This window comes from Sorex araneus, chromosome 1 (assembly GCF_027595985.1).
Source record: "Sorex araneus isolate mSorAra2 chromosome 1, mSorAra2.pri, whole genome shotgun sequence".
Lineage (NCBI taxonomy): Eukaryota > Metazoa > Chordata > Mammalia > Eulipotyphla > Soricidae > Sorex > Sorex araneus.
The window spans coordinates 338,705,356-338,727,442 of NC_073302.1; the positions used below are offsets into that span (position 1 = coordinate 338,705,356).

The 22,087-nt window shown below is 54.7% G+C and overlaps 1 protein-coding gene across 6 annotated transcripts in view; it reads left to right on the forward strand.

Annotated features, from left to right (window-relative positions):
- Window positions 1–4,471: 4,471 nt before the first annotated feature.
- Window positions 4,472–22,087, forward strand: part of FGFR1 (fibroblast growth factor receptor 1) — a 46,151-nt gene continuing 28,535 nt past the window's right edge. For 2 of the 6 annotated variants that reach the window (XM_055124580.1, XM_055124587.1), the window contains exons 1-2: window positions 4,472–4,705; window positions 13,387–13,562. In XM_055124580.1, the coding sequence (XP_054980555.1) occupies window positions 13,472–13,562 (91 nt within the window). In that variant the 5' untranslated portion in view covers window positions 4,472–4,705; window positions 13,387–13,471. Of the gene's footprint in view, window positions 4,706–4,869; window positions 5,263–13,386; window positions 13,563–22,087 lie in introns of those variants that run through there. The other 4 variants (XM_055124578.1, XM_055124584.1, XM_055124589.1 and 1 more) reach the window with 2 other exon arrangements.

Genomic DNA, 22,087 nt, shown 5'->3' on the forward strand with positions numbered 1-22,087 from the left:
TGTGTGTCTGTGTGTCTGTGTGTGCCTGTGTCTGTGTGTGCCTGTGTCTGTGTGTCTGTGTGTGCCTGTGTCTGTGTGTATGTGTCTGTGTGTCTGTGTGTCTGTGTGTGCCTGTGTATGCCTGTGTCTCTTTGTGTGTCTGTGTCTGTGTATGTATGTGTGTCTGTGTATCTGTGTGTCTGTGTCTGTGTCTGTGTGTATGTGTGTGTCTGTGTGTGTCTGTGTGTGTCTGTGTCTGTGTGTGTGTGTGTGTGTGTGTGTGTACACACACTCCTGGCTCTGTGCTCAGGGATCACTACTGGCAGCAATTGGGGGACCATGTGTGGTGCCAGGGATCTAGGCAGATCCAGCTGGGTCAGCAGATGCAGGCTGTCCAAGCTCTCCATAACCAGAAGAGTCATACTGGTATGTAAGTTGGGATCAGGGGAGAGCCCTAACGGGCCAGCTGTTTTACACAGTGAGCACTCTAGAAGGAGTATAAAACCAAGACCAGGCATCCACTTGCATAGGTTCATCTGCCCCTCACCTATGCAAGGTTCTGGCTTTCTGCTGGCTTCACAATAAAACCCATCCCAAAACATGCTTCTTCGGGCGGAGAAGGGTGCAGAAAGGAAGAGAGAGACAGTGGAGAAATGCATCCTTTTCTGTGGCTGGTCTTAGGTGACAGAGTATGGGTGACGAGTGGTGGTGAGTAGACGGTTGCATCATTCACATGGATTTGTGAAAAACAGCCTCCCAGAGACGCTCTACTCTAACGACAATCTACCGGCTAAGGGCACATACAACATGTGAACTTGTGCTATCTGGCTCATTTGATCCTTTCAGAGATCTGCCATGTTGGCCTGCTGAATATCTCTGGGGTGGCCCTGGTGGTCCCCAGCCCTGTGGAGCCCAAGCAGCACTGTCACCTTGGGCCCAGCACTGAATTGCTGGCCTGGTTGGCCAAATATTGTCAGATACTGCCCCCTGAGCCTTCTTGGGAACCCGGCCCCCACCCTCGAAACCCAAACGGGTGCCATGTTATCGCCATAACTCCACAGTTAACTGACTTGCCTAAGATTACATAGCCAGGGATGTGTCCAAGTTAGACAGAACTACAGGACCACAGCCGGGCTGAGCCCAGAGGCCACATCGCTTCCCCGAGTGCCATCCTGCCTATCTCTCCTCTGATGCCACACAGGTGCCCCTGCTGCATGACATTGGTGTTCCCATTCCCCCAGTCCTGCTGTCCTTCATACTAAGATCCAACATGCTGTCCCCCCATGTGCCTACACACACACACACACACACACACACACGCACACGCACACACACACACACACACTTAGCAAATAAATGCTGCAGCAGGGCCAGACTGGCCGAGCCACTCCTGCCTGCTCCCAGTTGGTCCGAAAGTGAAATGTTATTGACAAAAACCCCAGGCCAAACGCACCCTCCGTTCCCCCGCGACACTGAAGCCCTGCGCAGAACAGCCAGGGGTCGCCAAATGGCAGCCAGATGGTAACTGGCTGCTGCTCCCTAACTCCGGGGCCTGGGGCAAAAGGTCGGGCCTCCCACCTGCTCCCAGGGACCTGCGAACAGCAGCACCAGACCAGCAAGACCGGAAAGACCCAGCCACTTCCCTTCCGAGTCCCCTCTGTCAACTGGGTCCCTGAGCCTTGCGGCTTCACTCCCAAGGTCCCATCTCGATTCAGTGTCACTGCTGCATGCCCCCCAACACACACACACACACACACACACACACACACACACACTAAACACACACTAACAGGGAGGTGTTAACTCCGCAGCGCTGGCCCGGCCTGGCGGGGGGTGCTCTTTGCCAGTGGGAACTGCTCAGCCCTAAAAATCACTAAACTCCAAGGCAGCAAAGGAAGAAGAGGAGGAGAAGGAGAGCTAGGGTGCGCCTGCCCGTGGAAGAAGCCCAAAGACACAGTAGCTGGCGAGAGGCAGGGGTTTCTGCAGTGTTCCCAGACAAAGGGCCGCCGGGACTTGGGGAGAGCTCCGTTTCCCCCTCTCCAGTCAGCGCCTCAGTGTCGTCCCCTCCTCCCGCAGACCGGGAGGTAACAGGCCCCCAACTGGTTATCTGGTCCCGGAGCGTGAGGGCCTTTGTCTCCCCTCAGACATCTCGCAGGCAGGGCAAGGGGCCGACAAATCCTCCCTGACCCTCCCAGCTCTTTGTTATCTCGGAGGGAAGATTACATTTCTGTGTGGCGAGGCAAGGTGCCAGGAGGCGTCGGAGCAGGACCGAGGCGGGCAGAGCTGGCGGCCGACGCGGTTGCCTGGAGCCGCTCAGGCCGTCCTGGGGATGTGCTCCGTCCCGGCCTGGGCTGCCCAAGCACAGAGGAGGGGGTGGTAAGGCGCGGGAGGAAGCCGGCTGGGGGGAAGCAACCAGCTCTCAATTACTCATGAGCAAAGTCTGCGGGGCTTTGGAGGGTGTCTGCACTCTGGCTTTTCTCACCTTCCTCACCCCTAGTCTTGGGCCCCGGGAGGGGAGAAGCGGGAGGGAGGGCCACTGTCTTCATCTGGATCTCTTTCGGGTGACATCTCCTCAACACCCCCCACCCCCCCCAAAGCACTGGGTTTATTTACATCAAGGACATATGCTTTAACGTATTCGGGGGGGTGGGGAGAAGCCTAAAATGGCCCCAAAAGAAATGAAAAGAGGGCTTCACTTAAACTTCCTGCTTTGGGGTGGGAGGGGGGTGTGGGGAGCGTTGGTGATGGGTATGGTGCTGGAATTATGTGCATGAGAAACCATTATTAACAGGATTGAAAAACACAAAGTCTCAAGCAATAAAAAATTTAAAAAGACAAAACTCCCTCTTTCTTGAAGGCTCAAAGAGAGAAAGAGTGACAGATCTCTTTTAGAGGCAAATGGGGGAAACTAGTTAGATGTGAACCTTCGCACCGGACTTCCCCAGCCTGTCTTCTACCGGACTCCCTGCTCTGGTTGGTTCCCTTCTGTGCCTTCATCACGTTCATCCACAAGGATGGGTTTACAGCCAGGACAGACATCCAGGAGGGCTCCTTGTCCTTGAACAGTCTCAAAGCCTGTTGAAGAGAGTTTTTAAGAGATAATTCAGAGTGATGCGAAGGATCACTCCAGAAGGCCGGTGAGGACTCCAGGGACTGACAGGGCTGGGATTAGCGAGGCAGGCCTCTCTGGTGGGAAGCGGCATGGATTTGGCTTTCCTAAAGGGCCGGGGGAGGTAGTATATGATTATTTAAAATGAAGGAGAACTTGGGTCTGGAGAGACAGTACAGCAGGTAGCGTGTTTGCCTTGCACAGAGCCAGTCTCAGCTTGAATCCTGGCATCCTATCCAGTCCTCTAAACAGTGCTACAAGTGACCTCTGAGCACAGAGGCAGAGTAACCCCCGAGCCTTACCAGGTGTGCCCCCCAAACAAAGACAGGAATCGGGGCGCCCAGGTCTGGATTCAGGGATTCACGTATACTTGAGTTGTCTCCCCAGATCCCTGCTATTTTAACTGATCCTTATGAAAACCTAGCGAGGGAGTCCCAAACATCTGGGGAGGGGGGTAATAAACAAGTTTTGATTTTTTCAGATCAGTGACTTGCCCAAAATCAAACTATTGACAAGTATGGGGGGAGGGTGTGCAGAGCACTTCCTGTCTAGTGTGGCCTATGCATCCCACCCTCCCGCCCTTTTTCAAAGCTTTAGAAAGTTAGACTCTGCTTCTTCCTGGGACAGTCTGAGCAGGCCCAACACTGTCAGTGGGAAAGTTCCCCACAGGATTCAGGCCGGTTCCACTAGGGAACCACCAAACGCGGTTGCCTCTGTCTGAGCAGCCGGCTCCTTTGCCCTCAGCTCCCAGCCACTCCAGCGTTCTGCGGGAGGAGTCTGATTCTGAAGCAGCACCACGACCCCCAATCTCCACCACCAACTCTGCTTCTAAACATTCTTCGCAAGGCGGAAACTTCTAGAGGCCAAGCATTGCACGCCCCGTGTAGAGGGTCAAGCTCCCCGCCGGCCAGCCACGAGACCTAAGTTTTGTGATGGGAAAAGAGGAGAGGGAAGGGAAGTGTCGGGGTGGGGAGGAGGGGGGAGGTGGCCCACCTTCTCGGGGATAAATGCCGCTTGCTATTTATGGAGTGTTAACTACGTGCCAGGTTTCCCTCCACCCCACCCCTGCCGGAGAGTCCTCCCAGCCGCCCCATCCCCGTTTCGGAACCGCTGAGAGGCAGCGAGCAGCGCTTCCCCGGGACCCACGATCGGAGTCCAGGCGGGGCCCCCCGGGCGGGCCCCCCCGAAGCCCGACTCCGCTCAGCCGCGGCGCACCCCGGGGCCCAGGCAGAGGCCGGGCCGGGCCGGGCGGCTGCCCCTCGGCTCGGGGGCCCGGCCCGGGACTACAAGGCCCAGCAGGCAGCGGCGGGGGCGGGGCGGGGGTGGGGCCAGGCCGGGCGCGGGCGAGCGGACCCTCCCGGCCCCTGCCCACTGCTGCGGCGGCGTCGGCTGGAGCGGGACTCGGCGGGAGCCCGCGCAGCGCACGGCGGCGGCCACCCAGGCGCGGGCCCTGGGGCGGGCGCGGCGGGACGCCTGAGGCGACACGGCCGCGGGGTCCCGCGCCCACCCGCGCGCCGCCTCCGGGGCCCCCGCTCCCGCTCCATTGTTCGCGCCCGCGCGCGGCGGGGACGGGCCGGAGCCGGGCCCGGGCCCCGGCGGGAGCGCGGCGCCCCCGAGGTAAGAGCCGCCCCGCGCCCCCCTTTGTCTGGCCCGCGGCGCCCCGCGCCCCCGCCCCGCGCGCCGCCCGACGCCCAACTTTTCCGCGGAGTCGCGCCGGCAGCGCGGCGGGGGGTTCGGGAGGGGCCGGCCGGGCCGCGGGGCAGCGTGTGTGTGCGTGTGTCCTGGTGTGTGTGGGGGACGTGTCGCCGTGTGTATGTCCCCGTGTGCGTGTCCCCGTGTGCGTGTGTCCCGGTGCGTGCGTGTCCCCGTGTGTGCCTGTTCCCGTGCGCGTGTGTGTCCGTGAGTCTGTCCCTTGCGCGCGTGTCCCCGTGCGTGTCTCCCCCGCGAGCGTGTCCCCGTGTGTGTCCCCGTGCGCGCGGGCTGCGTCGCGCCCCGCAGGTCCGTGGGTGGGCGTGCGGACCCGGCGGGGCGGCGGGCCGCCCGCGCTCCTCCCGCAGGAGGCTGGAGAGGGTGTCGTCACCCGGCGGCCCACTGTGCCGGCGCGCGGCGCGGAGAAAGGAATTCCCGGTCCCGAGAGCGTGCGCGGCGGGGGCGCCCCCTTGGTCGCCGGGAAGGTGGGAAGTTCGAGGGGCGGGGGTCCCGTCCGGGCCGCGGGGTGGGGGCAGGGACGCGGCTGGTGCGGTACGGCCGATCGCCGGGCCCCGCGCCCGTTGCCGGTGGGGCGTGGGACTGGGTCGGCTGCGGCGCGGGGAGCGCCGAGGGTGCAGTTGGGGAGTTGGGGCGGAGAGGGGGCTGACGCGGGCTTCTTTTTTCCTGGGCCCAGAAGCCATTAGCCCATTAAAACATTTCTGCGGTGTCTTTCTCCCCCGGGTTCCCCTCGGCCCCCTTTCTTTTCCAGATGTGCCGGCCGCATCTGGTTCCGTTTGGCCCTCGGCGGGCACACCGCAGCCGCATTGCTCACATCCTTCTCCCGCCCCGCGGGTGCGCAGTTCCCGGCCCGGAGGGGCGCGCGAGGGGAGCGGAGCGAGTTCGGGGGGCGCGGAGCGGGGCCTCCGCCGGCACCGCAGCGGCTGCGGCCCAAACCCCGCCCGAACCCGCGGGCGCGGGGTTTCGGGCCACGGCTCCAGCCGGGCGGAGATCCCCGGACTTTTCCAAGCTTCTTTCAAATTGAAAACACTTCTCTGGTTTCCTCCTCTGGGCGCCCGTTCCGAGGCTGTAATGAAATCGCACTTTCTCTAGACATGGTAATTACGGCGACTTGTTTCCTCCGCAGATGGGCCCTGCCCTTTGCACCTCCGGACCAGCGCTTTTTTCGGAAACCGTCTAAGTCGTAGAACCTTAGCTTTGGCACGGGGCAGCAGAAAGTGGCCATTTTCCCCCTTGGCCCGGGCCCCTGTTTCCTCTCGAGCTTGTTTAAAAGCTGGGCCCCTGGGACGCGGCTGGGGCTGCCTAATTGCCCCGGAGTCTGGGTCATCTCTCCTCAGTGACCTAGGGAGAGCCGCTGGCCGGCCTGTCTTCCTAATGACTTGTTTACATATCTGCCCCATTTGGTTGGGAGATGGGGGGGCTTCAAAGTGGTGCTGCGGCAGACCCCAAAAGGAGTACTGGGGTCCTTGGGGACCGGCGGGATCGTTGTCAGGTCTGCTTCAGTGACCAGCTCTTCCAAGTGTCTGTTGCATTTACTCCAGTGGGGCCAGCAGGGAGGGAGGGCCCCTGGACTCCCGGCCTCCGAGAGACTGGGCCCTTCCACTCAGAGCTTGGGGGCCCCTCTTCCTTGGCCTCTTCTGGCTTAGGGAAAGTGCCCGTCAGCTCCCGCTGGGTAGCAGGTGAAGCACCTCGGGCCAGGGAACCCTGGTCTGGGCTAGCCCGCTTACTTTATTCCTGGTGGCTTCCAGAGGTCAGGGATACGGGCTGATGGACTTAGCCATGCACACCTAGGAAAAGTCATGAGTTCTTTTGTTGTTTTTCTCCTTAGGTTTTGGCCACACTCAGCATTGCTCTAGGGGCTACTCCTGGCACAGTGCTCAGAGGTGGAACAAAGACAGAGGTGCTTTGCACATGCCCAGACAGTTGAGCTGTCGCTCCATCCGAGTCATCAGTTTTTTGCTTTCAGTTGTGTGTTTTTTTGCTTTAGCAGTTCACCTAAAACTAGATTCCTAAAATAGATTGGCTCCTGCGAGCTGAGGACTGTAGCAGCCAGCTTCTCTCAGTGTTTCCTTCTGGCCTCCATTTTTTACTCTTTCGTCAAAATGGCTGTGAGTTAAGAGCTTCGTAGGAAAGTTTTAGTCTCGCTGCTGGTGGAGAGGCCCCAGAATGGATTCCAAGTCTTACTCTGGAAAGCCTCCGGAGCTCTTAAGATGAGTTTCATTTTCTCTTGGGAAATTTGTCTTGCATTTGTCTTCCCAAGCACTTTGCCTGACTGTTGGGAGTCCAGCTGGAGGGCTTTAAGGAAGAGTTGGTGTTTCCAGAAAGAATGAAATACCACGCCTGGGCCGGGGGGGTTTGCCTTTCTCCCTGAGGATGCATCTTGCGTAGGGCAGAAGTTCTCTCCGCATGACCACTACCAGTTAAAGCAGCTCTGTTTGGGCCGCCTGCCCCCCGAGTAGATAGCTTCTGGGAAGTGATCCGCTCCAGGGGCACGGGGCTCCCCTAGTCCTGCGACGGAGCCTCCCGGGCTACAGAGAGAAGCCTTGGGTTTTTATTTATTACTAATACTTATTTCTTAATATGCGTCACTCCCAAGGACTAGAGACTCTTTCTTTGTTTTTCTTTCTTTTTGGTTTGAGACCCACTCCTTGTTCTGTGCTGAGATGACCGTGGAGGGTACCAGGGATTAGACTAGAGTCAGCTGTGCCAAAGCAGATGCCTCATGCCCTGGACTGTATTTATGGGCCCAGAACTCCCCACCCCCCTTCTCACAGAAACTTAAAAAAAAAAAATTGTAGACTGAGCGGCTTAACTTTCTGCCCCTAACCTTTTTTGGGGGACCCACACCCAGTGGTACTTGGGGCTTAATCCTGCCTCTGTGCTCAGGGATCACTCCTGGTAGGGCTTGGGGGGCATTGCGGGGTGCCAGGGACTGAAGCCAGGTACCTTACCACTCGGACTCTCTCTCTGGCCCTGCTCCAGTGTTTTGAAGTACTCGCCGCGCCATTCTGCGTCTGTTTGCTTGTTAGAGGGCACAGGCCAGTTAACACTCTGGACGATTGTGGTCACTCCAGGTGGTGCTTAGGGTCCCGGGTGAAGCCAAGGATGGGACCTAGCTCATCTGTGTGTAGAGCATGTGCTCAGCCCTAGCAGCTGTTGCCCCAGCCTGGCGCAGCCACTCTGAAAAGTGAGTAAAGAGCGCTCTCGTTGGGGAAAATGACCATTTCTGTGAAGAAGCTATTTTATTAAATTATTGTTTTTTGGACAGTCAAAAACACTCAAAACAATAGTTTTGCTGTTGTTTCCTTACTATTGAGGACTCTGAGGTGTTTAGAAAATGTCCCAGTTGGAATGCTTGGGAGTAGAGTTTGCCAGGCTGATCAGGTGAACTTGACCGTTGCTTTCTCAACCTCTTTTCTGTTGAGTTTGTTTCTTTCCAGTCAGCCTTTCTTTCATTCACAAGCTCCTCTAATTAGCAAATGTGTCAGCATCCACCTGGCAGGTGTTAGGTGCTGAGGATGGGAACAAAAGTCAGATGCGAGGGAAAAGAGACAGGAGAGCATGAATAACACTCCTGCCGATGAGACTAGCACGCATGAAGGGGGCTGGGAAAACTTTGGGGACTGCTTTGGAAATTCAGAGGGATGCGATCCTCAGCAAGAAGATTTGAGAGACTTGTAGAGACTCTGCTTGTCTCCGTGAGACTCAGAACGGTGAGCTCTTGGCTTGGTGGACGTGAGCGAAGGGCAAAGAAGAAACTCGGGCCGGGAGCTTGCCGAGCTGTGTCATCCCATTGAAATAGCGCATGAGCCACCGGGAGCCACGTCCACAACAACAACAGAAGGGAAACCCATTTTCCATAATTCATAAGTGTGTTTAGATTTTAATATTTTGCTTAAACACAGTATCAGCTATTTGAGTAATCAGCATAAGAATTTAATTGAGCTATGTTCTTTTTTCAAAATATCCTGGTTTCTAACATCAGTATATTTTTCACTTCTAGCATATGTCAGCTTAGGTTAGCCACTTTTTAGTTGTCTGACCGTTTCAAGCAGCTAGGAGCCCTGATGGCACAATGAAGCCTAGAGTCTGGGTTTGAGGATGGATGGATAGTAGCGAATTTATAAAAGTGGGAAGTTCTTTTCCTCTTGCCCCCAGCTACCGAGATGTACTGGGTGCTGACCAGGAGTGACTCAAAGCACACTCCTTGTAACTTCCTCCACTCGATTATTACTGTGGAGAGAAGCGGTGAGTTTTACCCACTGCCCGTCTGAGCCTTATAGCTACCTGTGCAAGCGTTTGTTTCTCTCTGGCAGGTGGGACTCTGGGGCTAAGGAAGGTTGAGTGATGTGCTTAGGACAGGAGTTCACTTTTCCCTGGGCTGGAGAGATAGTACAGGACTTACATCCAGCTGACCCTTGGTTTGACTCACCAAGCACCGCCAGGAGCCATTTCTGAGCACAGAACCAGGAGTAGCCCTAAGCATCATGGATATGCCGCCTCCAAGCCTCCAAGGAAATTAATTCAAAAGGATTTACCTCCTAACCCTACCAGATTAGCTTTACCCCCTCACCCTATTCACTAGTATTGACTCCATATAATTTTGTTGGCTCTTGGGTTTGTGTTTGGTGCGGGGGCCACTCCCGACAGTGTCCAGGGCTTACTACTGGCTCTGCTCTCAGGGGTCATTCCCAGTGGGGCTTGGAAACTGTATGGGGTCGCCACCTGCAAGGCAAGTGCCCTACCTGCGGTACAACCTCTCAGGCCCCTCCGCATTATTTTTAGACTAGGAGTATCATCTGAGCTTCACCCCAGACTCTGAGACATTGTGGAGGCACATGCTAATCTGTGTGTGAAACACCCATTTACCCTGAGATTTACTGAGTGAGATGCCCTTGCCCTCAGCCGCTGGGGTTGGAGGCCCCCTCCGACCGGTGGGAGGCAAATATACGTTCCTGTACCCCTGTACTCGCTGTGAGGCCTTTGCACCTTGGCGGCGCTGAGTCCTCCCCAGGAAACCAGGCCAGGGGGAGAGCTGAGGTGGAACAGCTGTCTCGGAGGAAGCTGCCGTCCGCACCTGTGAGGCTCCACATCTGTGGAGCAGTGAAGGAAGGAGAGTGCCCCTAAGGGCTTTCAAGAATTCGCTAATTGGAGAAAGAGCAGAAGGTGAGGGGAGGAGGAGGTGGCAGTCCAGGCTCCAGACTGCCTGTGGACGAGCAGTTAGAACTCGTTGGCTCCAGCCTTCGGAAGGGGTGTGCCAGGGGTATGCCGCCCCTTCCAGGAGCCACTGCCTGCCTGGGAGGCTGGGCTTTTCTTGCCATCCTTTGTCCTAAAGATTCGGGAAGGAGGGGCTGGAGCAATAGCACGGCAGCTAGGATGTTTGCCTTGCACACGGCCGACCCGGGTTCGATTCCCAGCATCCCATATGGTCCCTTGAGCACCGCCAGGAGTAATTCCTGAGTGCAGAGCCAGGAGTAACCCCTGTGCATCGCTGGGTGTGACCCAAAAAGAAAAAAAAAAGATTCAGGAAAGGTAGGATGGGAACTTTGCAAGGAAGCCATGAGATTAGTTTGTTTTGCTTGGGGCTGGGGGTAGACTTACCTAGCAGTGCTCAGGGGTCATTCCTTATGCTCTTGAGGGACTATATGGGGTGCTGGGGATCAAACCCAGGTTGGCTGTTTGCAAGGCAAGGTGCCCTGCCCGCTGTGCTGTTGCTCCAGCCCCAGCTATGAGAAGAGTTTCGGGTGACCGACTGGCAGGGTTGAAATAGGGCTGTCACTGTGGCAGGTGGGCAGGATTTTCAGGACACAGTGCCAAGTGGTAGTAGGAGCCTCTGTCTGTTTCTTTTGAAAACAATCTTGTCACAAGATGATGCCACCCTTTCCTGGAGGGTTACTGGACAGGAGTGATAGCCCAGCGGGTAGGGTGTTTGCCTTGCACGCGGCCAACCCAGGTTCGATTCCCTCTCGGAGAGCCCAGCAAGCTGCCGAGAGTATCTCGTCTGCACAGCAGAGCCTGGCAAGCTCCCCGTGGCGTATTTGATATGTCAAAAACAGTAACAACAAGTCTCACAATGGAGATGTTACTGGTGCCCACTCAAGCAAATCGATGAACAACGGGGACGACAGTGCTACTAAAAGTCCCCTTTTTGTGGTGGGGACACACCCCACAGTGTGCAGGGCTTACTCCTGGCTCTGCATTTCAGAGATCACTCCTGATGGTTCTGGGTGCCCTGGCCCCTGAAACGTCTAGACTCTGGTGGTTTCGTGGGACTTAGGTTCTTAGCATGTATCTGTTGTTTCTGGACTGTGTCCTGTGTTTGGTGTGTCTCTGGGCTATGGACTCATAGCAAGAGCACTGATTGGCCACTCTTCGACCCTTGTGAAGCAGGCTGAGAATCCCCCTGCGGGCAGAACTTCCCGACCAGGGATGGCCCCGTGTCCTGGATGGCAACAAGGGTCTGTCTTTCAAGCAGGGAACTGAGAATGGAAGTGAGTGAGAGTTTGTGTCAGTTCCAGCAGGCTACACTAGCCCCTTTGCCTCTGACAGCTGAGCCTAGATACTGTTGCTTTCCAGCTGGGAGTCCTTGCAGAGCTGAGCCTCTCCTGGTCTTTCCCATCCCAGTGGGTTTACTGTGAGAAGAAAGGACATCTTACATGTTACCAGTGTTCACGGAGCCTGCTTACCCCAGCAGCGATGGCATTGCTTTGCATGTAGCCGGCCCAGGTTCAATCCTTGGCATCCTGTATTGTCCCCTGAGCACCGCCACGAGTGATTCCTGAGTGAGAGCCAGGAGTCAGCTCTAGCACCACCACGTGTGGTTCCCCACCTCTCCCCCTCCAAGACCCTGCTCGACCCATACTAGGTGTTCAGTACATATTTGTCCATCACAATTTTTTTTTTCAGTTTCCTCCTTACAGTCAGGAAAACTAAGATAATTTTTGTTTGGTGTTTTTGGACCACCCCCAGCGATTCACAGGTCTGTCTCTGTACTCTGGGGTCATTCCTGTCAGGCTCAAGGGACTGTTTGGGGTGCTGAGGATCAAACCCAGGTTGGTTGTGTGCAAGGCAAACCCCTACCCTACCGGCTGTACTATTGCTCTAGCCCCGAACTTTTTTTTTTTCTTTTTGGGTCACACCCAGCGATGCTCAGGGGTTACTCCTGGCTCTGGACTCAAAAATTACTTCTGGCGGTGCTCGGGGGACCATAAGGGATGCCGGGGATCGAACCTAGGTTGGCCGCATGCGAGGCAAACACCCTACCCACTGTACTATTGCTCTGGCCCCTAGCCCCCAACGAGAAATTTAAAGCATGCCTCTTTGAAAATAAAGAGAAATTCTCCTTTGATGTGAGTTCATTAGGATTCTCGGAAAGCCTTGGGCGGAAGCACATGAGCGTGGCCTGCTGCTGACAGGTTCTGGGGGGCTCTGCTATCCAGGCCTGATGTCCCTCCACTCGGGCTGTCGGGAGGCAGGGCTGCGGTACCTCAGTGGGCACGGCCCCAGGAGATGGATTCTCTGAAGAGCTTGGATGGTTCCCTGGAGTAGTTAGGGCAAAAGCCACCTTGATGATGGAGACGGTCACCCTGGGAAGGTATTGCTCAGTCCGAGGTCATCAGTGGAGCTCTCTCAGCCTTACAGCCCAGAGGTGCTCGAAAGTTCCCCCTCCAGCCCCAGGGCAGTGGGTGGGTGCTCTGCCTCTGCGGTGAGATGGTGAGTGGTGTGAGCCGTCACTGCATTCTGTCTGGCCGCACCCACTTCCAGATGGGCTCGGCTTGCGGCCTGACCCCACTGCCCTGTGCAGTGTGCCTGTGCTGGACAGAGAGGCACAGCGTGGGGCCCAGCCGGAGTGGTCCAGAATCCCCGTATCCCTATGTCCTAGTTCTTTGTGTGTGTGTGTGTGTGTGTGTGTGTGTGTGTGTGTGTGTGTGTGTGTTTTCTTTTTGCATCACACCCAGCGATGCACAGGGGTTACTCCTGGCTCTGCACTCAGGAATTACCCCTGGCGGTGCTCAGGGAACCACATGGGATGCTGGGAATCGAACCCGGGTCGACCGCGTGCAAGGCAAACGCTCTCCCCGCTGTGTTATCGCTCCAGCCCCTATTTCCTGCACCCCACCTCACTCCCTCCTTCAGCCCTCCCCGCTTGCCCTCACAGGATTCGCCTTATTGGGGCCCTCTTGGCAGGCCCAGCCTCCTGCAACCAACCACACCTAGGAAGCCCTTGCCCAATAAGCGTCAGGACCCTCGGCCTTCCATGAGTCCATTTGCTCTCCTGGCACAGGCAGTCTCGGCTTTGTGCCTGGGAGAGCTTCACGACAACTTTCCCAGCAAGCCGGCACATAGTCCGCATTCAGTAAATAATTGCAGAGCTGAGTTAAAGTGCTCCTTTGTGTGATCCAGGCCTCTAACCTCAGATCCAACATTTGGGCAGGGCCACAATTCTCCTCTTTGTGCCTTGAGGGAGGAACGTTATTGCTTCAAGAACCCTCCGGACAGAGGAACTCGGAACATGCTCCTCTCCCCGCTCTGCACCCCCTATCACCCACTGCTGCGCACCCGCCTAACATTTCCGTTCTTCCTTCCCCCAGAGTCAGCTCGGAGAGGATTACGCTCAAGGCGGAGTCTCCATGGAGGTGTGGCGCCTGGTCACCAACCTCTAACTGCGGAACTGGGATGTGGAGCTGGAAGTACCTCCTCGTCTGGGCTGTGCTGGTCACAGCCACACTCTGCACTGCCAGGCCGGCCCCAACCCTGCCTGAACAAGGTAAAGTCAACGCCTGGCCCTCGCCAGCGGGTGGGGCGGGGGCAGAGCCACTGGGCCTCCTGTCACTGGGAGACTGCCAGGCCCCCTCCCTGCTGTGGGCCTGCTCAGAATCAGTTTCATCATTGAGTTGTGAGGCCCGAGGTTGGTCGTGAGGTCAGAGGTTGGTCATGAGGTCAGCGGTTGGCCATGGGTGACCTGCTCAGGGCAGGTTTGTGCTTTTTTTCTACCTGAAACGAAAGAGCTGTGATTAGGCCCCCAGAGTGGGCTCCCTAAGCCAGACAACGATGTCCAGATTGAGGCTGTGTGAGGCAGTGGTGCGCGAGGGACACTAAATTAGGGTTCAGTGCTTGGGTCACACTCCAGGGACTGTCAGGGAAGGGGGAGCAGATAAACAGCCCAGGCCCCTAGGGAATGGGCAGTGCTTCTGTGAGAGCGGCATCGGGGCCTGTCTGTGTGCCATCTTGCCTTCCTGCCGGCGGCTGGAGAGTCGGGGAGCACCGGGTGAGAGGTGGGGAGGACGGAGAGTGACTAGCTGGAGCAGCGTGGGAGAGGGGAAGGTGAATGTGGCTCCAGTTGGGGCCTGAGCCATCGTGCGGTGGGTAAAGTACTTGCCTTTCTGTGGCTGACTGGGGTTCTATCCCCAGCACCCCATACAGTGCCCTGCACACCCCCCCCCCCCCCCGGCAGTGGTCTCTGAGCATCGAGCCAGGAGGAAGTCCTGCACAACACCAGAGACAGGAGAAGAAAAGAAAAGTGCAGTTCTGGGGAGAATTGGATTGGGTCGGCTTTGTTCCGCGCTAAGGTGGACAAGGTGTACTAAAGTGCAGTACGTGAAAGAACTTCGAAAAGATTTTGTTTTGTTTCAGGACTCTGGGGTCGTGCTCAGGGGCTACATCTGACTCTGCCTAGGGCTTAGAGCAGATATAGCCCAGGGGTCAAGCAAAGTGGGGTCTGCCACATGCGAAGCAAGTGCCTTAACCCTTCTGCTATCTCCCGGCCTTTAAAAAGTTGTGATCCGGTTGTCACTTTTCAGCTAGTTCATCTGGCCCAGCTGAGTTCGGGTGGATGGGAGGAAGAAGCTATGTTTGAACCCTGTTCCACCACTTAATGAATGAAATGTATTACTGGTTTTGACAAATCACTCAAACACATGAACCTTTGTTCATCTTTAAAATGGGGGTGTAAGGGACTGGAGACATAGTCCAGTGGGGAGGATGTTTGCCTTGCACGCAGGGTTTGATTCCAGTGCCTCAGGGTCCCTTGAGCCTTTCCAGGACTAATCCTGAGCACAGAGCCGGGAGTAAGTCCTGAGCCCCACTGGCTGTGGCTCAAAAACCAAAAAAATAAACAAAAGTAAAATCATCGCCTGGGGGTAGTAATAAAGGGCTAACTAAAATAATCTGGATCGATCAGTTATCGGTCAGGTGTTTCTACTTATTACCACTGCTATAGCTTTTGCCAAAAAGACAATTGGGTGGTGGTTTTAATGAGGATAGGTGGGTATGAACAAGGGTAGGATCCCTGTAATTGTAATGGAAGAAAAAATAGTGAAAGATACTTCAGAAATAGGACCTATGGGTTTAAATGTGTTGATTGGCAATGGAGTCGTTAAGGTCGGAAGTTTGTAAGGATTTGCATCAGCTGTCAAATCGCGTAGATAGGGATAAGGGGTCACAAGAGCACTGACCACGGGATGATGGTTGCGATATGCATTTGTGATAGGTCCTAAAGTGGCCTTTAAATAAAACCCTCAAGCTCTTGCAGGTCTGAGAGGGTGGGAGAATGAGGTAATGTGAATCTCAGAGTTGCACATTTGCAAGCAAGAAAAGGGCATCTAAGCTATAAGCATAAGAAACTGCAGGGGGACGCTAGCGGTGGTGGAGGAGATGATCGAAGCTCCTGTTTGAATTTATCATTAGAAAAGGAAGCCAGGCAGGGTGGAAGGAGCTGGGGGCTGAGAGTTTGGTTTGGTTTCAGGCCGCTCCTGGCAGTGCTGTAGGGCCGTATGTGGTCTGGGTTCAGACCAGGATCACATTTGCGCGGTGCTGCCAGTTAAGCGCCTTTGCCTCCGTAGCTTCTCTCTGGCCCAGGCTGAGTGTTGTTGACAATAAATAAGATTCTAGAAAGGGAGAAGAGATGGGAGAAGTGGAGGCTGTGCAGGAATAAGACTGAGTTAGATGCCACGGAGCAAATCAACTTGGGCTGTAATTCTGTGAAACGTCACTTTCTCATGTGTTGTAAGTACAGGGTAGTGTTCATAATGTAACATCCAGGTAACTTTCACCCCAATCAGGATAGGGAACACTTTCCTCACTCCCCACACTTCCCACATGCTCCTTTGCAATCCCTTTGCACGGACCTACGCACGCACCATCCATGTGACTTCATCGCTGTACTTGAGTTTCACCTGCTCTGGAACTTCATATAATGGAATTATCGGCTGAATCTAAACCCCTTTACTGTTGATGGCTGTTTGGGTTGTTAATACCCAAATCCCTGTGAGTATACATGTCTGAGTCTTTGTGTGGGCATGCATTTTCCGTGCTTTAGTTTTGTGGTTGGCTCTGCTTCTCACGGACGGTTAAACTGGGGAGGATGCATCTCTGTGCCTACATAATCTATACTGGTGATGAACATCCGCTCTCGGCGACACTTGATTCCTCTGAGTGTCAAGTGAGACTGTACACGAAGCCTTTGCACAGAGCCGGGAGCGGCAGAGCGGGCAGGCGCTGTCTCCCCTGTTGCTAGGAGGCACTTTGCTTTGCGGCTGGCTGGAGCCAGGACAGACTCAGATTTGGAGGGCCCAGCTCTCTGGCCAGCGTGTGTCCGTGCTGCCCGTCTGCGTGGGCTTCAGGCCTCCTGGGAGAGCACTGGGCCCTGCCGTGAGCTGCCATGACACCGTGGGGGGAATCCGCCTGTGCTTCCCTCACCTGTCAGGTACTACCATGCTGTCTCGGCCCTGCTGACAAGTAATGCTGCTGTCCTCGGGGAAACTCATCTCTGTAAAACCAAAACCAAAACTCTGCCCAAAACTGTAGCAGAGCCTCCCATACTTACTTGGCCTACTGTTGCCCTTTACCAGGAAAAAAAAAAATGACTCCGCGCCTCACCTCCTGGAAATCTACTTTGGGAACATATAGAAAGTGCCCCCTGGTTGCACTCCTGGGTGGTGTGAGAGCCTCTGCCAACTCTTTAGAAAGGGGTGTGTGTGGGTGTGTGTATCTGTCTGTCTCGAGTTAGTCTCTGTGTCAGGAGGCCTCCCACCCCCACCATGTCTGCAAATGTCCCTGAGGGATGAGGAGGTCCAAAGTTCCTGGCTGTCCTTGGAAATTTGATTTAATAAAGGTTCCAGGAGAACCAAGCTCTCTCCCCTCCCCCTCTCCTTCCTGCCCTTCTCAGCTCGGAATCCTGAAGCAGCCCAGCTGGCTTGAGCTCCAGCTTGGAGGGAGGGACAGGGGTGCGTGGATGCACTGTGGGGGTCATGCGCTGAGTGTGGTGGGGCCAGGGGCGGGGGACTCTTTGCGAAGAGGCAGGCCAACTTGAAACAAACCTGTTTCTATGCATTTTTTCTCTGTTAGAGCAAATCCACATTCTCAAAGTAAATCCAGAATTGCACGTAAGGCCAGTTTTTAAGAGTTGGGTAGGGGGAGTTCTACCCCTCTCTTAGACCCCCCAGACCATGGTCAGAGGGACACAGCTCTGAGTTCACGCTCAGAAACCTGCAACTAATAAGTGCTTGAGTGGGCGGGGCTTCACAGTCCCTCCCGCCTTCCAGACTCCAAGGGGCGAGGTTCCACTTAATGGAAAAGCTGCAAGTTTCCATTTCTGGCCGCAAGCCCCCTGGACTCTGTGTCCCACAAAGCCAGGCTTTGTCTTTGTTCTGCAGAAACCTGTGTCGCGGGGCTTCAGGCATCGGTGACGCTCCCGGGGTCTGGCCACACTGCCCAACCCCCGCCACACTGCCCAACCCCCGCTGCCTCGGGAGGTGGAGGTGGAGGCTGGAGGCACGCAGACGGGCACTCAGGGAGAAGAGCACTTTCCTTCTGCTTCACATGCATGCCGAGGGGGACTTTCTCACTCGTGCCAAGAGAGCGCTTGGGATTTCAAGGAGCTGAGGGTGAAATTAGACAACCCACTTGGACGGGATGAGGGTTAGGGTTCCCAGGTTTCTGCAGGGGCTCAGTTACCAGGTTCCATACACCCCGCCTGGGCCCCTCTGCCCCGTATTCCCCAGAGGGGTGTCTGACTGCGAGTGCCTCTAAAAAGGTGTGGGCCAGTGATCTAGTGGAGGTGGGACGGGGACACACACACACACACACACACACACACACACACACACACACATACACACACACACACACACACACACACACACACCGCCCCGGCCACAGTGAGGAAGAGGGGCTCACTTGTCGGGACACACACACACCCCCAGGCCTGACCACACAGGGCCTGAGCGCCGCGGCCTCTCCTTGCTGTGTTCTTGGCTCTGGCGTCTGCATTGCTCCACCATTAGCTCCACCGATTTTCCACTCTGACTTTGCCAAGCAGCTCCCCGGAGTCAGGGAGGAGCAAATGGCCGTCCGGAGCCTTGCGTACGGGGCTGGGCCGTGCCCCTGCACGGGGTCTGGCCAGGATTCTGTCACCTGGCACGGGGACAAGCAAGGATGGTGGCCAGAGATGCACCATCGCGGCTCAGCAGTGAGTGCCAGGGGGTCGCCATGCTGGCCATGAGGTCTGGGGTCTGAGAGCCTGGCCAGGAGCTATGCCCTGTGGACACCACCTTCGTCACTTCTCTGCTGCCCAGGGTCGCAGGTCTCTCCGGGGAGGTGCCCCTCCCCCCAGGCTTTTGTGCAGATTCCTTCCTTGCTGCTGTTACCCGTTTGGGAGGCACGTCAGATGCTCAGGCTCCCTCTGTGACCAAGGCCAGGGAGCCAGTGCCCTGTTTGGGGGGCACATCAGATGCTCAGGCTCCCTCTGTGACCAAGACCAGGGAGTCAGTGCCCTGCTGGCGTCAGACAGCCCCCTCCCTCCCCGCCCACCTCCCCCTGCCCTCTCCCTGTGCCCTGGAGGTGCTCCCGCTCCTCCCTGCTTGGAAGAGTCTTGGGAAATCAAGCTGCCCGAGCACTCAGTGCTTTGTCTCAAGACCCAGTTGACAGGCCTGCTGTCCCTCAGTGCTCACTTTCCACTGCCCACTGCCCGCATGGACAGGCCTCTGGGCGTGAGGGGTGAAGGGCCGGGACGGGAAGGAAGTTAAAAACCATCAAGGCTGGAGTTCTCAGGACTTAATCAATAAGGAAGATGGATTTACAGCTTATTCTTCCCTAGTGCTCTATAAGGTTGGAAAGGAACCTCGGCTGATGGCTCCTGGCTCACAGATAACCTTCCCCTGTCTCACCCCCCCCTTCTTCTCAATGTCTTACTCTCTCTCTTTTTTTTTTTTTTGCTTTTTGGGTCACACCCAGGATGCTCAGGGGTTACTCCTGGCTCTGCACTCAGGAATTACTCCTGGCGGTGCTTGTGGGACCGTATGGAATGCCAGGGATCGAACCCAAGTCATCCTCGTGCAAGGCAAACGCCCTACCCGCTGTACTATCGCCCCGGTCCCTGTGTTACTCTCTTTCATCCCTGTGTTCTTCCACCCATCTGGCCAAGGACTTTCTCTATTCCTTTTCTCTAAAGGGAATACGGGTTTATATTAGACAGGCTAATGTTTATTATATATGTGTATACATATGTATGTAAAGTCATTGCTTATTCTGGTCTGTTACCCTGAAGTGTCCACCCCTACCCTTTCTCCGTTCATTTTGTGACTCCTGATGAGTTCTATGAGGCTTATCTTGGGTTTGGTATAAAGCTCAGCTTGATGCCTTCCCTGCCCTCCCTCTCTGTTCACCTCCCGACCTAGTGTTTACTACCTTCTGCCGTATATTATAAGGAGTTTTTTAACATATAGCAGCTTTTTCCACTTCAAAGTTTTGCCAGCCAGAAATAATAATTTTATTCTTTTAAAACATTGTTACTTCGATCTGTAGCCTATTACAGATAATTTAGAAAATACAGACCTGTAAAGAGACAAAATAGCAACTCTTGTATCCTCATCCCAAAATAATTATTTATCCAAAAATAATTTCTACTAACTCCAAATCTATTCTTTTAAGACCTTTGTCTTTCATTTGTACAAATGTGACTTTTCAGAAATGGACTTTATATTGCCCTGTAGCTTAAAGATGTTTTTGCCAGCAGGAACATTTTTCCTACATGCTTAATAACTACATAGTATTCCGTTGTGTAAATAAAGATTGTATTTAGTTATGCAGCCCTCTGTTATTCTTAGTAGTTCGCACAGAGGGCTGAAGTGATATGTAGCAGATCGGGCTTTTGCCTTAAAGCAGCTGACCTGGGTTCTATCCCTGGCACTACCCCCTGCCAGGAGTGATTCCTGAGTGCACAGTCAGGAGTAAGACCTGGGCACCAGGTGTGATCCTAGAAACAACAATTTGAGGGTTTTTTTTTAAGGTAAGCACTGTCATCCCATTGTTCATTGATTTGCTCGAGCAGGCATCAGTAACGTCTCCACTGTGAGGCTTGTTACTGTTCTTGGCATATCGAATATGCCACGGGGAGCTTGCCAGGGTTGCTCTGCGTGTGGGCCAGATACTCTCGGTAGCTTGCCATGCTCTCTGAGAGGGACAGAGGAATCGAACCCAGTCGGCAGTGTGCAAGGCAAACGCCCTACCTGCTGTGCTATCACTCCAGCCCTTTCATTTATTTCTTTTGGGTTTTTCTCATGGGGGTTAAGAACACTCATTACTAGCCACAGCAAAGGTCTTTAAACGACAAATAAAGGACAGGGTGTGCACACACTGTGAGGCCTTGAGTCAGTTCCCTGGCATCACAAATGAAGTAAAGTAATATTTAAAGAACTACTTAATATATCTTCATGCTTTACATATTTTTATATCCTAACACATTCCCTCCCACTCCCACCCCCCTCCACCACTGACCCCCAGAGCCATCAGTGTGTGGGTAATCCCATGAGAAAACAGGACTCTGGGTCACGCAGCTGGAGGGGGTGGGGCGGGGTGGCACTCAACGACACACGGCAGGTGTGCTTCCAGGGTTCCCAGTGCTCCAGACTGTCCCTTTGTCTAATTGAGTTGAATCAGGCGTCAGGGTCCGGAGCGATAGTGCGAGCAGGGAGGGCGTTTGCCTTGCACAGGGCAGATCTTGGTTTGATCCTCAGCATCCCATATGGTCCCCCGAGCACCACCAGGTATAATTCCTGAGTGCAGAGCCAGGAGTAACCCTGCCTCAAAAAAGAGAGATGGGGGGGAGGGAGGGAGGGAGGGAGGGAGGGAGGGAAAAGAAGAGAAAAGAAAAGAGAAAAGAATAGAAAAGAAAAGAAAAAAGTTCAGCTCCCTTTGCCGGTCCTGTAGTGCTGGGAATAGGGCTGCGAGGTGGCTGCCGGTGGCGCCTGCTCCTGATCAGAAAAGTGGTTTCCTAAGTGAAAGTCATCAATAGAACAAAAGCCCTATTGAGACCTACCTGGACAGGGCCTGGGGTCAGGCCACCAAGTGATCGGTCCCTGCCCTGGCATTTTGGGTGGGCTGCTGTAAGTTCTGGAATGTGGTGCCTTTGCAGGGACACACGTACATAGCTTGTTTCTCTCATGGCTGTGGCCCGCAGTGTCGTGGATGGGAAGAAACAGCCTAAAGGCTGGGGAGCAGCAATATTGTTTGGACTTGCCCGGGTCTTTTTTTTTTTTTTTTTTTTTTTAGTTAAATGCAGAAAGGAAGGGGGTGCATGGAAGTTCAGGAATTTTGTTTTTGTCAGCATTGACATTTAACAAATTAATGTTTTAAACATGTAGCTGTAGTAATAAAATAATTATAGAATTAAAATATATATATTAGTTTGTGGTATGAAATCTGAAGTGTACCACGGAAACTGAACACAGATTTCCAGAGCATCACTGCTAAGTTCCTTATGTCAGTTCCGTATAACCTTCAGGGAGGAAGGACAGTAAAAGTCTGAGAGGCCTTGGGCAGTTATCTTGCATGCAGCCAGCCCTTGCTCAATCCCTGGAAGCCCATCTGGTCCCCTGAGCACTGCCAAGATTAAATCCCAAGTGCAAAGTCAGCATTAACCCTTGAACATTGCCAGGTATAATATAAAAACACAGGGCCAGAGCAATAGTTCAGCAGGTAGGGCATTTGCCTTGTACCTAGCCGTCCCGGGTTCGATCCCTGGCATATGGTTCCCTAAGCACCGCCAAGAGTAATTCCTGAGTGCAGAGCCAGGAGTAACCCCTGAGCATCGCTGGGTGTGACCCCAAAAGCCAGTATGTAGATAAATGAAATTAAAACACACAAATACATAGTCTTAGAGGTCTTCCTTGAAAAGGGGGCCACTTCCTGCTTCTACTCTGGGCCTTCCCATGGGTTGCACCCAGCCCTGACAAGTATTAATCTCATCAGCCAGATGCAAATACATTATGTGGCTCATTTTAAAAGCTTCATCTC